The sequence below is a fragment of the Pogona vitticeps genome, chromosome 1 (assembly GCF_051106095.1).
Source record: "Pogona vitticeps strain Pit_001003342236 chromosome 1, PviZW2.1, whole genome shotgun sequence".
NCBI classification, from domain to species: domain Eukaryota; kingdom Metazoa; phylum Chordata; class Lepidosauria; order Squamata; family Agamidae; genus Pogona; species Pogona vitticeps.
Window position 1 is genome coordinate 95163238 of NC_135783.1, and position 15794 is coordinate 95179031.

At 38.8% G+C, this 15794-nt stretch overlaps 1 protein-coding gene across 3 annotated transcripts in view; it reads left to right on the forward strand.

Annotated features, from left to right (window-relative positions):
• Positions 1 to 15794, forward strand: part of CDK19 (cyclin dependent kinase 19) — a 134349-nt gene that overhangs the window by 41722 nt on the left and 76833 nt on the right. For all 3 annotated transcript variants that reach the window (XM_020805351.3, XM_020805348.3, XM_078385056.1), the window contains exon 3: positions 7799 to 7909. In XM_020805351.3, the coding sequence (XP_020661010.1) occupies positions 7799 to 7909 (111 nt within the window). The remainder of the gene's footprint in view (positions 1 to 7798; positions 7910 to 15794) is intronic.

Here is a 15794-nt window from a genome sequence, read left to right on the forward strand (position 1 = left end):
TATTGGATACTTTTCATAATTTTAAGGAAGTATTTTACGCACATAATTTTATATATTATGTAAAATATGGGAGTTGCCTCAAATTCAGGCATAAGGATTCTACAGAATTCTGTTACTCAAAGGTTGCATTTCAGAATATTGGTCTTCATGTTTTGGTTTAAACTGTAACTTCAAGAAAGGCATGGATAACAAATTTATTCTACTCTCTTAATGTTTTAAAAGATCATGAAGTGACAGTTGAATACTGAATCTCATGGTCACTCTTCTTTTGGACTCAGATTGCAACATATTATAAATGTAATTCCAAGTTAATTTAAGAACCTTGCATACTTAGCCAAATTTTCAACAAGCCCACTGTATTTTAAACACTAATTGAATAAAATAAATATTTTTGTTTCATTTGCTCATTTAACATTCAATTCATTCATACATTTCTTTATTCTCTCCAGACCAGAGGTCCCCAACCCCTGGTCCGCAACGTGGCAGCGGTCCCCAGCCTATCCAGGACCAGGCTGCGGACACAGATCTCCTACCCCCCGCGAGTGCCCCCCATGAGCATGTTTCACCCCCTGTGAGCATGCTGTGCGCATGTGCATGAGTGCCCCCCGTGTGTGATGTGCGTATGTGTATGTGCAAGCTCCACCCCCCTGTGGGCGTGCCACACACACCCAACCAGTTCGCGGTTGGGAAAAGGTTGGGGACCACTGCTCTAGACCCAGTGTGAAGTTCCTGTTGCACTACCCTACTGCCACTACTAGTTGGTGCTGGACTCAAATAGTCATGTTTTAAAATACTTCCAGTTTAAAACTGGGCAAAACACTCCTGGATTAACCATTAAGCAAAATAAACATGTGCTTCGGGCATCAACAAGGGAGGGGAGCACCACAGAGTATTTTTCATTGCCAGATTTACCGTGGACCATGGTACAAATGGTGCACCCTCCTTAATAAACCACTTCCAGCCATTCAGATCACTCTGCTGTCTTCCTCCCTTCCTCAAGAGCCCCAAGAAAACCAACTCCCTTCCAAAGCAATTGAGTATTCTAAAAAGTAAACCAGTAAAAAGTATGAAGACCCACCTAGTGAGAAAATTCATGTTTTGATTGTAATGATCAATCATCGTCATTCTCACTTGGTGTAGGGTTCTTTTGGGGGGGTGTTGTTTAATGTTTACTTCTGAAGGTTAGGTGGGGATAAGGATAAAAAGAGCTGCTGGTCTTTTAGATCTATGGCCTCTGCACTATATGTGCAAGCCAAAGAAATAACAGCCACTTTTAAAATGCCCCCAAAAGATTTTAAACTCAGTTTACAGATTCTTCTGTCTACATTCATCAAAGAGTGAAAGCGCAAGATTTGGCTGAAAGCCAGTGATTTGATTGCATGTATGATTTTGCATATAATATGTTGTTCTTTTTTTGGGCACATACTATTCTGTATTTTCATGCATACAATATGCACATCGTGGTTGTTTTCAAGCCATGGGAACTGCCATGTATTATATTTGTAGGGAACACCATGATCTTTTCAGTTCTTAGGGCCTCTAAAGGTCTTAATGCCAGCCCTGGGGCAGCCCTTCAAGAAAACAAAGAGCATTTGTTTTAAAGCAGATTCATGCATCTGAGCCTTCTCTACATGCTAAAATGTGATTTAAAATATGGCATGCACTTCCTTTATCCCTAGTTTCAAAGTGGAAGTGCTTCAGAACATGATTTTTTAAATTCTAGACTACTGTCCAGTTTGGCAGCAGTGATCACAAAAGAAGTGGGTAAGGAAATGGCCAACACTTAGTTTTAACTAATCAGATTTTCTCAAATGTGGATGTGATGATGACATATGTCAGGTTCTTGATGAAGCTTCACATGCCATAGAGAGAGACAGTAGAAATAATTTTAGGAGACAGAATGGCAGATGGAAATTGTTTTGTCTGTTAGAGATACTCCAGCAGAGTTAATGATGTAGGAGACTGATGGTTGATGTTCTAGTCTTGCTTCCCACTATTTTACAAGCTAGGCTCAGAGGGATGAGGAATTTCATAAATGTAACCCTTTAGAGCTGTAGTTTAGCTATCGGACACTATGTCTACTGAGATACAAAGTCCAGTGCCAGAGAGACTTTCTGCTGCAAGTGCTCAATAACTTTTAGCAATATAAAACTGGCTAGCAGATCTCTATCTGTGTGAATGTTCCATGGAGCCAGGACAGCTGCACCAGATGACCTCACAGCCCATGAGTACACTGTCCTTCATGTAGTAATTAGCATTTTTGTCCTTTTCCGGATTTCAAACTATGATACTTTTTTCTTTCATTAATTCTTTAACAAAGGCATAAATGGTAAATGAGAAGGTTTTTAAAAAGCTCTTCTCCCTCTCTGAGAAATACAAGCAATATAGCACCAACAGTTTCTGCCATATTTGTCCTAAGTTGGTGGAACTACATTCAATATAATTTATTACTAAGAAACTTATTCCTGTGCATTCTGCTGTTTGTCTGCCTCTTGCATCATCCTAGCATACGTGTGCCAAGCTAGTTTTGATTTATGATGGCCCTAGCAAGTTTTTTGAGGTATCTGAGGTGTAAAAGGGAGTGGTTTGCCCTGTGGGGTTCCAAGGCTGTTACCGTAAACATGCGGTAATTCAACAGGTCCTGGTGGTAAAGTGACTCACGCAGACACAGTCAGCTTCTTCAGCACCAGATGTTTATTTACAGCAGTATTTATAGATGCACAGACCAACAGCATGAACTCATCAAGAAGAGAAGGAATACATCTTCTATACACAGTCCACATATATACACTTGTGCATCTGGCTGTGTCCAATTAGCACAGATGTTGCATCATCCCTGAGCCAGCCCTCCTGAGTCACTATGACTCAGCACTTTAACACACCTGAACATTATGGCTGCTCATTAAGATATTTGTACTGCTCGGGCCTGTAAATTTTTTACTTTGACAATGGCCAAGTAAGGATTCCAAGCCAAGCCTTCTGAGTTGTAGTCCAATGCCCTCACTGCATTATACAAATTCATACTGGGAAAGCCTGAATGAGTAAGAGAAGGCTCCTGGTGGTACTATGTGTCAGCCTTTATTGTGATTGGAATTTATGACCTGCATGTGTTCTATCCTGATTGAATTAAGACAAGTGCATTCCTGCTGTATGCAAAGAGTAGGAATTCCAGATAAATACAAATGCCTTTCCAGATTCCAAACGATTCACAATGGCAACTTAAATTTGGTACTCTAATGCAGTGGTTCTTAACCTTGGGTTACTCAGGTGTTTTTGGACTGCAACTCCCAGAAGCCTTCACCACCAGCTGTGCTGGCTGGGGTTTCTGGGAGCTGCAGTTCAAAAACACCTGAGTAACCCAAGGTTAAGAACCACTGCTCTAATGCGTGAAATGTGGTCCAATCCTCAAACGTCCTTGCCTCAAGATGTTAGTGGCATCCCTGGGATTTATTTATTTATTTATTTATTTATTTATTTTTGCTTTGTTCTGAGAACATTTATGTTTCCACATAGAAGTCTGATTTTTATAATGTTTTGCCAACAAGCCTTAATTCAGTCATAAAACAAGGAGTATGTTGATGTATTCTGATGGTATGATTAATCACCACCAGACAGAATGCATCAAGCTCTTTGTTTTATTTATCTTATTCTAAATATGCCCGGTCATCATCATCTCTCTGCTTTCTTACCTATAGCCTGTATTTGCTCCAGAATACAGGTATTGTTCAAGCACTCTTTGATATTTATTGAAGCATTCTGGAGATTCTTAAAACTCAACTTCATGGAACCCAATTCACCCTACCACCCAATTTTTACGATCCAGTTCTAGCCTTTCTTTCTACTCTAGGACGAAGCATATACAGTGGTGCCCCGTATAGCGAGGTTAATCCGTTCCGGATTAACCTTCGCTATACGAAAACATCGCTGTGCGGGTAAGTAAAACCTATTGGAACGCATTAAACTTAGTTTAATGCGTTCCAATAAGTGTGCAGACTTACCCCTCCAGCGATGTTTTCGCGTCCGGCGGCCATTTTGGAGCCGCCGATCAGCTGTTTGGCGGCTCCAAAATGGCCGCCGGAGCCCCAATCGTCCCAATCATTTTAATGGCTGCGGATGACCCGAAATGCCCCCCCGCAGCGTTTTCGCGACCTCCGTAAGCAAGGGGAGGGCGCGAAAACGCTGATAGGGGCCATTTCGGGTCATGCGGCGGCCATTTTGGAGCCGCCGATCAGCTGTTCGGCGGCTCCAAAATGGCCGCCGGAGCCCCAATCGTCGCAAAGCGAGTGCGGCGATTGGGGCTGATCCGTATAGCGATCCCCAAAAAGGGATCGCTATACGGATTTTTCGTTAAACGGTGCACTCGTTAAGCGAGGCACCACTGTATTACCAGACTTGCACCATACTTGTATACCAAACTTTACATTCTGTGAAAGGCCCACTGGTGCATTCTTATTCCATTCATGACAGTCGTTTATCATAAGAGATGTACAAGGAGATACCTTTGCCTGCATTGGTTTAGCTGTGGATATTGGTGACCTAACCTTGGGTGGTTCTAATTGAATGTTTTTTCCTTTTCCTATGACCAAACTTTGGAGAGCAAAAGGTGTTTTGCTTTGATGTTACGGCTCTTGAGCCAGGTGCCTCTAATTCGTAACTCTCAGCTAGTTTTTTCTTTTGTTTCTGTTTATACTTTTCCTCAAGTAAATTAGAGCCAAAGAAGGAATGACTATATTTTGTTGGGCTCTCAGGTACATTATCTACTCATGTTTTCAAAGGCTGGGATATATTTCACCCACTATGAGTTTCTTCCATATTTCGAAACATACTGCTCTGTCTTTACTGTGATACTCCTCTAAACCAGAGTATTCAGTTTATGCCTCTCCAGACATTGCTGAACTGCTGCTTTTAACAGCTCTGAACAACATAACCAACATGTCCACCCTTACTCTAAAGCTGTTAATTCATCCCATCAGATCACCTGTGTCATTCTTATTAGTGCTTAGTGCCCCAAATGTCTGCCCCAGCACTTCCCTAATATCATTCCCACTTCTTATCAGAAAAAACATAATTGTTCATCTCTTCTCTTCTTCTATCACTGTTGTCACAAAAATTCTGGAGGTCCAGTGTTACAAGTTGTTATGCCATCAATCACTCCCTCCCCTTCTGTAAGAAAAATATAGTAAAGGAAAGTGTGCATTACTGTACTCTTAATCATTATTAGTATGATCAGCTTCTTTGCCTGAGTACAGTGTATAAGCAAGCATGTGTGTGATTCATAACTTGAGAAAAGATCCTAAATTTCCAGTTTCACTGTGTTTATGTACACGTGGGAGTTCACATGCATGTCTTAACAACCCTGTTAAGCAACACTTAGTAGTTCTTTCTTAGTTCTTTGACAACAGCAGAAATTAAACATTACTTATCTGTTTTCTCCCAGTTTTGAAGATACTGTTTTTGGCATTTTGCATCTGATTTCCAGCAGTATTGTGGAACAAACTGAATGCTTTAGCATCAAGCTGTAGGGTTTTATCTGAAGAATCATAGATGAAAGTAAAATTGTCAATAATTCTGTTCTATAAACAGTGGAATGGTTAAGCATTCCAGTGCAAGGCCTAAAACAGTCCTTCTTGTGAGGAAAAGGCACCTCTAGATAGAATCTGTTTAGGGGAGAAAGGGAGAGGAGTCAATTGTAATAGCAGAAGAAAGAAATTCAAGAACACACACACACACACACACACACACACACACACACACACACACACACACACACACACACACACACACACACACACACACACACACACACACACACACACACACACACACACACACACATATACATATATGTACTAGAATAGTGAGGGATAAAAATTGAGATCTGAAAATATTTTTAGAGCGTTCACTTAAAAGTTTCACTTAGAAGAAAAATAAAGGAAAAAACATAAGAAAGCATAATTCATGTTAACTTATTACTAGCTGATCTTTATACAAAATTTTGTTGCCACATCTGTATAGGCCAGCTTTCTGTTCACCACATGTAGAGCTCATGTGATCTCCACCTTTATTATTGTGCAAGTTGGAGGTTGTTCCCATTGTTCTCAATGGTGCTTGGTATTGGATATCTTCTTGAACAATCTGTGTGTATGTGTCTTATGTTTGTGCAGTAGAACATTGCAGGCCTGGTACAGGGCAATAGAATTCTGGCCTTAGTTTCTAGTAGGTCTGAGGAAGACAACCTAGAAGTTCTCTGACTAATTCATCAACACAGGGTTTGGTTTGTTGAATTAGAGCAGGAATAAGGAGCTTCCAGCCTGCAGACTGGATATGGCTCACAGGAGTCACCTAGGAAGTTAAATTTAATCACCATGGTGGGATATAAGATGTTTTCATCTCTTGAACTCTTTTTTTTGTAATTGAAGAAAAGAGACCTGTCATTTCCCTGCCCCCAACTATATTTAAGCTTTAAAAAGCTTCCATTGCTGAGGGATGCTGAAAGTAGTACAGTAATTGCTAGGGAAGAAAAGATTAACTCCTCCTTCAGTCTTCCAACTTCCTTTGACTTGACCTGACCACAGGAAATAGTCTTGCAAAAACAAGAACAACAAACCTTCCACTGCAGGATTGTGATAACTTTTCAAGGAGGGACAAGTCTGTAGGGGGGCATGCTTATGTGTGCAACAGAAAGAAAGAATAAATAGGGTCTGGGCAATCAGTTTGTGGAACCACCTTGTCCTGCAGCAGTGGAATGGCCCTGCGTGCCTTTAGATGGGGCGGCACCATTCCAGTATGTGATCCCGTCAGATGCGCTCGTTCCACGTTTGCCCAAATGTATGTCAGACCACGTCCCAAGAAAGTCTGTAAGTTAGAGAGATCTCCTGAAAAAGTTTAAAATCTGAAATCATATAATTCCAAACCAGCCTGAACCCTGCCATGCAGGAGGGATTTGATTTAAATTTTAAAAATTGCATTTTTAATTTAAAATTTTAATGGATTTTTTGGTGATGATTTAAATCAGTTAATTTTTTTAATCATTTATCTTATGCACCCTGCTACCATGTTAACCATGATATGTGGATGGTGAGATAATCTGTTTAGCCTTCATAATTCTATAGAATACCCTCATAGGTTTCTGTTGCTATCTCTAGACATCTTTTGAGATGAGGTGTGCTCCATTTGTTCTCAAGCTCGCAGTGCCCAAACCTATAGGGGGAGAACATTACATGGGTATGATCCTTTAACGTGACTAAACGGGAGAGCCAAACAGCCAGATTAGTAAGTATACAGCAGAGAAAGGCGCAGAAAGCTCATATGTACCAGGCTTAAAGAATAGTTTTCCATCAATGGCAGTTTTCTGAATCAGTGGAAGTTTATATAATATAAGTTCGAATAGAAGTGGAAGTTTATATAATAGAAATTGGAAGTAGATATTTTAACTGGTTTCTGCTTGCAGTCTCCCTTTCTCCCTGATTTTCAGAATGCGTAAGGACTGCAACAGGATAGGGTAACACACAAAGGTTTCCTCCCACTATTTTTGTCTATCAAGGCATCCCCCAAGTAGAACCGTTCTCAAGATGCTTTTTCAGACAAGTATAAAAACTATCTAAGATAAAACCTTTACTTCATTATAAATCTTACTGTTCTGCTTTCTTCTTTCTATGGAATATTTCTGGCACCTATATTATCCAGGAGGCACTAAAATGGGCAAGGAAGATTGTTCATGCTTCTTTGTCAAACTAGAGGTCAGTTTTCTCTTTTGGTATGATAAAAATCTTTACTTTGTTTCTCTTTTCCCTTGCAGCTTTTGCGAGAACTGAAGCACCCTAATGTAATTGCATTGCAGAAGGTTTTCCTTTCTCATAGTGACAGAAAGGTGTGGTTACTTTTTGACTATGCTGAACATGATTTGTGGGTAAGTATTTATTTGAATAATAAGTTTTACATTTCCTGGTTACTCAAAGATATCTGTGTGTTCTATAGGAGGAGACTGTTTACAAAAAACTAAATCCTGTAGTCAGAATAAATCATGAAGCTTTGTCGTGTTTGCATGTGGTGGTTTACATTTGTGTAGCCATAAAAACTGAGGAATGGTACAGCTTAGGTTGGTGTCATGTAGACTCTTGTAAATCATGCCATGAAGAAACCTTAATCTGAGATACTGTACATCAGTTCCCAAATGCAGAAAGTATTGAATAACAACTAACATATTTACCTGTGTCTTGTTATGTTCATGATTTTGATAACTGTGGAAGAACGGAATGACATATTGAAAGTAACAGAATGGATGAGGAGAAAGAATAACAAGTAACAGTAAAATACCTTTTAAGGGTACAGTATTTTTAAAGGAAATTTTAAGTTTTTCAAAATTATTATCAAATTATTATCAAACCTAAAATTTGATTTTAAAGAAATAAAAAGGAAGAGAAAAAGTAACAAATGACATGATGAGCAAGCCACTTACTTAATGTTGTAACTGGTGATGACAATAGTTTACTTCCTAAGCACTATAACAGTAGTAGAAATAAATTAATTTTTCAGAGTAACTTTCCAAGCTTAGGCCCATTCTCCCTCCATCAAGTTTCCAGATTTCACTTCATTCATCAGAGCTAGGAAGCTCCTGTCATATCATGTATAGGTATCCTATATACACTACAGGTTAGCTCAAAATGTTAGAATTCACCTTGATCTATCTTGTACTATGTAATGTTGCCAGAGGAATGCAGATTTGGAAACGCGTAAAGATCCTAATTCTACTTTTTCTTCTGGAATGAAGAATGTGGGGGAAAAACAGAACTATTTTAGTTCTCTACCCCTCCTGAAATAATCCATAATACGAAAAAGTTTATTCTCTTCCCTGCTTTTATTATTTAAAATAGTTTTTCAAATTTTGACTCTTTTTTTTTATCCTGATGGCATGCCGACTCTAATAGACAAGTTGCAGGAGGCCTGTTCTTGGGTACCCACAGATTTTTCTCAGCAGGAGAAATTGCAGTTCTGGGATTGAGATCAAAAAATAAGCCTGCAGAGAAAGATTCATCTGCATGGCCTTCCAAGCTGGATAGCCATGATCCAGGTTGTAAGGCCTAGTAGCTGTTTTTAAGGGAGAACAAAAAATCAATATATGTATTTAAAGATTGTTTTGTAAGTCACATTTGACCTTGAAAAATAGTTAACAAATTCTGAGTTTCAAAAGCTTTGTCTTGTGCAGTGTGACAGATGCAAATGAAGAGAGGTTTGAAGATCAATATAAGAAAACAGCCTATTATTGCTTACAAGTTGGAATTTTATATGTGCAGTAATCTCACATTCCTAAATTCTCATATTTGATACAGAGAGCAAACATTTGGCTTTATGTAAAATATAATATATATTTTTGAATTTTTTTGTTTATGTAATTATGTAATTATTCAAATGTTATCATTTTAGGGGTATGCTAACATAAAATGTTTTTCTGTAACAATTTACAGTGTTCCTTACAATGGTAGGGAGCTATATGATAAAAATAAATTATGAAAGTTATAGGTAACAATTTATTACCAAGGAATAATGCATATAGTATTCAAAGTTAAAAAAAATTACTTGGCTTGAACTGCTCTAAAAGTGTGAGATTTCATGCTGCTACATGCACCATATAATTTGGTTGGGTAGACTTGTTGTTACAGATTTACTAACTTACACCCACTCATGTTTGAAGTTTCCCCATCAAAATTAATTACACAAAGAATGAGTGTACACTTCATAGCTAAAAAATGTCATAATTTCATTATAACTTCATTTTATGTGTACATATTTTCTACATTAGTTAAGTTGGCTTTCTTTTAAAAGCAACCACAAAACCATGTTCTCCTGCTGAAATTATGTAATTATATTAAATTATTTATTTAATATGGTATTGTAATCAAAATCAAATAAATAAAAAATATTGTTTGAATTCTGTTTGTTTCTGTTTTATACAAGGGTGCATACACCAATATTGAAAAGTTGCTCATTTTAAAATCAGTTTAAAATTAATTTAAAAAAAAAACATCATGAAACATTAAAGTGTACTCTATCCCCCACTGAAACATTTTTCTCATGAGATCTTTCAGTTATTCAAAGCCTGTTTGAGAAGAAAAGTTTTTTCCTGGCGCTAGAGAGTTAACAGGAAGAGACTCAAAGTAGCATCATGTGGGAGTGAGTTTCGTAATCTCATTGAAAAATGCTATCTCTCTTGTCCTTACCAGACATGCCTGTGAGAACAGGAAGACTGAGAGAGAAGCTGGGAAGAGTTATATGTGAAATTTTGATCTTTAAAATAGCCGGAACCTAAGCTACACAGGGCTGTATAGGTCATAACCAGTGCTCTGAACTGGGACAAGAAACAAACCATTAGCCAGTGAAGCTGCAAGGAAGTTATATGAATTTTGTTACCAGGCCCAGTCAACAGTCTGGTTGCAGCATTTTGAACCAGCTGAAGTTTTCAAACAGTCCTCACACATAGCGTGTGCTGTACTAATCCATAATCTAACTATGGCATGTTTCACCATAACCAAATCAGACATTTCCTGGAATGTGTACACCTGGTAAATGAATTTTTTAAACTATGCAGATGTACTCACGGTATTGCTGAGACCTGGAATACAGACTCAAAGTAAGTCCAAGCTGCAGACCTGATTTTACGGGGGCAATGTAACTTCATCCAACACAACTTGTGTTTCTGTTTTGCCTTTTGACTAACCAGGAGCACGTCTGTGTTGCCTTGATGAGACTTCAGTTGCTTCACCTTTATTCATTGCAGTACTGCCATAAGACATTACTGACATAAGCTTAGAACTAATACAGTTTTCTTGAAATTAAATGGAAAAGAGAAATAGAGTTCTGTGTCATCAGCATACTGTTGGTACTAAAAACACAGACTTTGCACTAGCCCTCCCAGCAATCTTGTGTATGTTAAATAATATGGGGAACAAAACAACTCTGAAAGAAGCCTGCAGATCAACAGCCAAGACATAGACCAGCAGTCCCCCAACACCACCTTCTGATTTTGAGCGCCCAGGATGGTCCGGAGCCATGACAAAATGGTGTCTCCAGGTCCTGTCCTAAAGAGAAAGCCCAGAAGGATCTTGTGGTTGATGGTATTGAAAACCATTGAGTGGTCTAGCAAAGACACACTCCCCACTCTAGTCTCTGGCATAGATAATCTGTCAAGGTGACCAATAGCATTTCAATCCCTAATCAGACCTAGAGACAGATTGGATTGAATCTAGATAATCTGTCTCTTTTATAAACCCCAGCAGTTTAGAAGCCATCACACTCTCCAGTACCTTATTCAAAAATATAATATTGGAGATTGGAGTGTGGTTACCTAATATTGTTGAGTTCAAAGGGATGTATGTGTCTTTTCAATAAATGCCTTATAACCACTCCCCCAACCCCCAGAGAAACCCTGCCTTGCTTTAGAGTGGCATTCACTATTCCCTTTATGTACTCACCCAGTCCCCTTTGTTGGGTGTATGAGTCAGAAAAGGCAAAAAGGTAGCACATCTTACCTCTCCAAGGAGCCTATCCACTTCCTCAGGCTACAGAAATTGAAACAAACCCTTAAAAACAGGGCAAGCATATGTCAAAAGTTATATCCACAGGACCTGCGTCAAGTATAACATGCAAGTTATAGTGGATCGGAGATGTTTTATCTGCAGAATGTCTTGTAAATTCTTGTACGACAGCTGTTGAGTGATCTACTGACTGTGAGTGTAGGAGGCTCATGATCACTCCAGACAACTCTATGTAGACACAATGGTGGCATAGTAAAAGCACTTTTTTGCTGCCACCGCTGACATGGAATATACCTTACAATGGGCTCCAGTCCATGTTTGGTTCAACATGTGTAGGTTTTCAGCTATTAATGCTCTAATGTCTGTACCACTCTTTTAATCACTGCCAGCTCCTTCTTAAACCATGGGGCATGTCTGGGTTCACCAGGGACACTTAGGAGAAATTATAGCCATCACAGGTCCAATGAAAAATGGGTTAGAGCCTGTTGTAGAATCTACTCTATGTCAGTGGTGGCAGCAAAGATGTCCTTTTACTATGCCACCACTTTGTCTGTTTGGGATTTTGTGAGAAGTAACTACATTATTGGCTGTGCCTGTTTGATTTGTGTGTGTGTGTGTGTGTGTGTGTGTGTGTGTGTGTGTGTGTGTGAGTGAGTGAGTGAGTGAGTGAGTGAGTGAGTGAGTGAGTGAGTGTGAAGTGGTGTTGGGTTGCTGTCCATGATGCAACTCCCATGCCAATGAATGAATATAAAATGATGCAGAATTTTAAACTGTTTTTGGGTGACCTTTGTCTCAGTGCTTTGGCTTTCATTAGCAGAAACATTCTCATGTGTTTGTTTTACACTGTGGCAGCTAAAAATTGTATTCCAGAATTTGGGAATTCATAATCCTAGGAGTCAGCTTCATTGTTATTTATTAGATTTCTCTCTCTTTCTTTTAACACAGTGTATAAAATGTTGGAAGATATATGGACACATAAGGTCAATTGCCTGTATTCTTCATTTAGGAAACCTATACTAGGAAGGGAACTTGAGGATTGTAGGGAAAACTGACCTAGTGAAGGATGTAAAATAAAATGTTAAAAGAACCGTGGTGTGGACAAACTGTATCTTGATGACTTCATGCGGTTTGTTTTTTGACCCTTGGAATCTTTTCTTCTGAATGTAGAATCTTCAGTTAAGTTTGCTTCATTTCTCTCTCTCTCTGTCTGTCTCTCTCTGTGAAGTCTGTTGATGACTAAAACATTATCTCTCCTGTTTTGAATAATTCCCTTTTTCTCATTTCCTGAGCCCCATATCATATTTCCCCATTGTCTTTTTGCTCACTCCCAACTTTGTCTCTTTCCACGCTGCCTGTTACACTTGGAACAACCTCTCAATCAACGTATGTAAAGTTCCTTCACTCTCCTCCTTCAAGAATCAGCTTTAAAATCCACATGTTAGGGACACATTTATATTATTAAGAGCAGCCAAACTTTATACTAGTTTGCATGCTCTGTTCTAAGTATGATCTGTATTGTTTACCCCTTTCAGAACAGAGAGGTTGCCAATCTAGATTATTTTTATATTTTATATTGAAAACCAATATGGCATAGCATTTGGGTAATACTTGGAAGCCCATGTTTAAAGCCCATATAATCCTTGAAAGCTCATCCACTAATCTTGGCCTGGATGTTACTTCTCAGCCTAATCTATTTTGCAGGATTGTTGTGAGGATTAAATGAGTTACAGGGATCCACATACAGTGGGGTCTCTACTTAAGAACTTAATCCGTATTGGAAGGTGGTTCTCAAGTTGAAAAGTTCTTATGTTGAATCTGCATTTCCCATAGGAATGCATTGAAAACCATTTAATCCGTATCTGCTCTTTTCCGTCCATAGAAACTACAGTGGAACCTCTACTTAAGAACTTAATCCGTTTTGGAATGGTGTTCTTAAGTTGAAACGTTCTTAAGTTGAAGCAAGATTTCCCATAGGAATGGACTGAAAACCAATTAATCCGTTCTGGCTGGGTTTTTTTGTTACGTAGAGGTGCGTTCGTACATTGAAGCATTATTTCCCATAGGAACTAATGCAAAGCTGGTTAATACGTACTCTACCACTAGGGGGAGATTTTTTTTTAACCTAAGATGACCTTAAAAAAAGAGCAGGAAAGGTTTTTTTTCCTGTTCTTATCTTGGATTTCTGTTCTCAAGTAGAAGCAAAATTTAGCAAATGGAGCTGTTCTTAAGTTGGATTGTTCTTAAGTAGAGACGTTCTTAAGTAGAGACCCCACTGTATATCTCCTTGAGCTCCTTGAAGGAAAGGTCAACATATAAATGTGATTAATACTATTTGAAAATTCCATTGGTCATGAATCAGTAAAACTTGCGGTCCTCCACATTTCCCACTGTTCCCAAATTAGAAATTTTATATTCTTCAACTGGGCTTTCCTGGCTTCTTTCCGTTTGGGCAGTGGTTCCCAACCTTGGGTAACATACTGTATTTTTCGCTCCATAAGACACACCTTTCCATAAGACGCACCAAATTTTTAGGAGAAGAAAACAGGAAAATATAATCTGTTTTCTTCGCTCCATAAGACGCACAGACTTTCCACCCCCCTGTTTTGTGGGGGGAAAGTGCATCTTATGGTGCGAAAAATGCAGTAAGTGTTCTTTGACTGCAATTCCCAGAAACCCCAACCAGTACATCTGGTGGTGATGGCTTCTGGAATTACAGTCCAAGAACACCCGAGTAACCCAAGGTTGGGAACCACTGCTCTAGGACAACAGAACCCTACCCTCTAGAATGGCATGTGGAGGAACGCAAGAAGCAGGACAGGGATAAGGAAAACCGGAGAGTCTTCCTGTGGTAATGCAAGCAGATGTCTCACATGAGAGAGAAAAGGCATCTCTGTATCTGGGTAATATGCTATAAACAGGAACAAAAACAAAAATGAAAACAAAATCAAAACTGTTGTGATACCTTCAAGACTAACATTTATTTCTGAGTAAGCTTTTGTGGATTATGTTCCACTTTTTCAGAAACATGCCCGTATATATAAAAGCATTCCGTATCCTGTTGGAGTAGGAATACTGTAAATACAGGTAATAGCTGAGGAAACTGAAAAGTCAAAGGAAGTTGACATAAACTATTGGTACAGTTGGTTTGAAACTTTATAAATGTAAGTGTATGAGTGAGGGCAATCGGCCTCTAACTGAGAGAGTTCTAAGACAAGTATCTGTAGGAGAACCATGTTAGCTTTTTAAATTTCTCATGTGTTTAATAAAATGTTATAAAATAAATATAGAGTATATCAGAAGCAGTGGTAAATAGAGTTGGGCATGAATTTTACAATTAATTGCCAAATCCATTCAAAAATCACTAATTCATTGATTCATATTCATATGAATTAGTGCCCCCGATGAATCATGGATCAACAAATTTTTAGTGATTTTTGATTCATTGATTAATTTGGCTATAAAACAGCCCTCAAGGCACTTAGAGACTTTGACTCTTCCACTGACTCTTGTCTACAGTCCCTCCATGTTTGGTGATGATTGGGTTTCAGGTGTCTCAATTATACACCCAGAAAGAAGGGGGCCCCTGGAAAATTACTCCTGGGCACCTAGAGACACTAAAATCATAGAGAAGCTTCCTATGACTCTCCTCTACAATCCCTCCAAGTTTGGTGAAGATTGGGTTTCCCCAAGCCAGCTGCTAAAGGAGAGTGGAGAACCACTTTAAGGGTGTATAACGTGGATGTCTGAAATCCAATCTTCACCAAACATGGAGGGATTGTAGAGGAAAGTCAATAGAAGCTTTTCTGTGATTTTTAGGTGCCTGGGGAAACCTTTCTTAGGGTGGGGCCTCCTTGTAGGTATATAACTCAGATGTCTGAAACCCAATCTTCGCCAAACATAACAGAGCTTGTAGAGGAGAGTCAGAGGAAGCTTTCCTGTGAATTTGGTGTCTCTGGGTTATTGGGAGGGTATCCTTTAGGGTTTTTAAGTAAAACTTGAGTTCATGAATTGATTCATCAGAAAAAAAAATCAAATGCATAATTTATGATTCATTAACTGACAAATCATGAATCAGTGAATCACATTTTTTTCTGATTCATGCCCATCTCTAGTGGTAAACATGATGAATTTAATTTACTTTGTTAACTGCAGTTCCAAGTAGGATAAACTGAGTAAAATGGTTCCCTTAAATTAAACTGGATCTTTTCTCTATTTAATGGCAAGGGTGCAGTCATACTATGTATCTAGTGGTTTCTTTCCTCC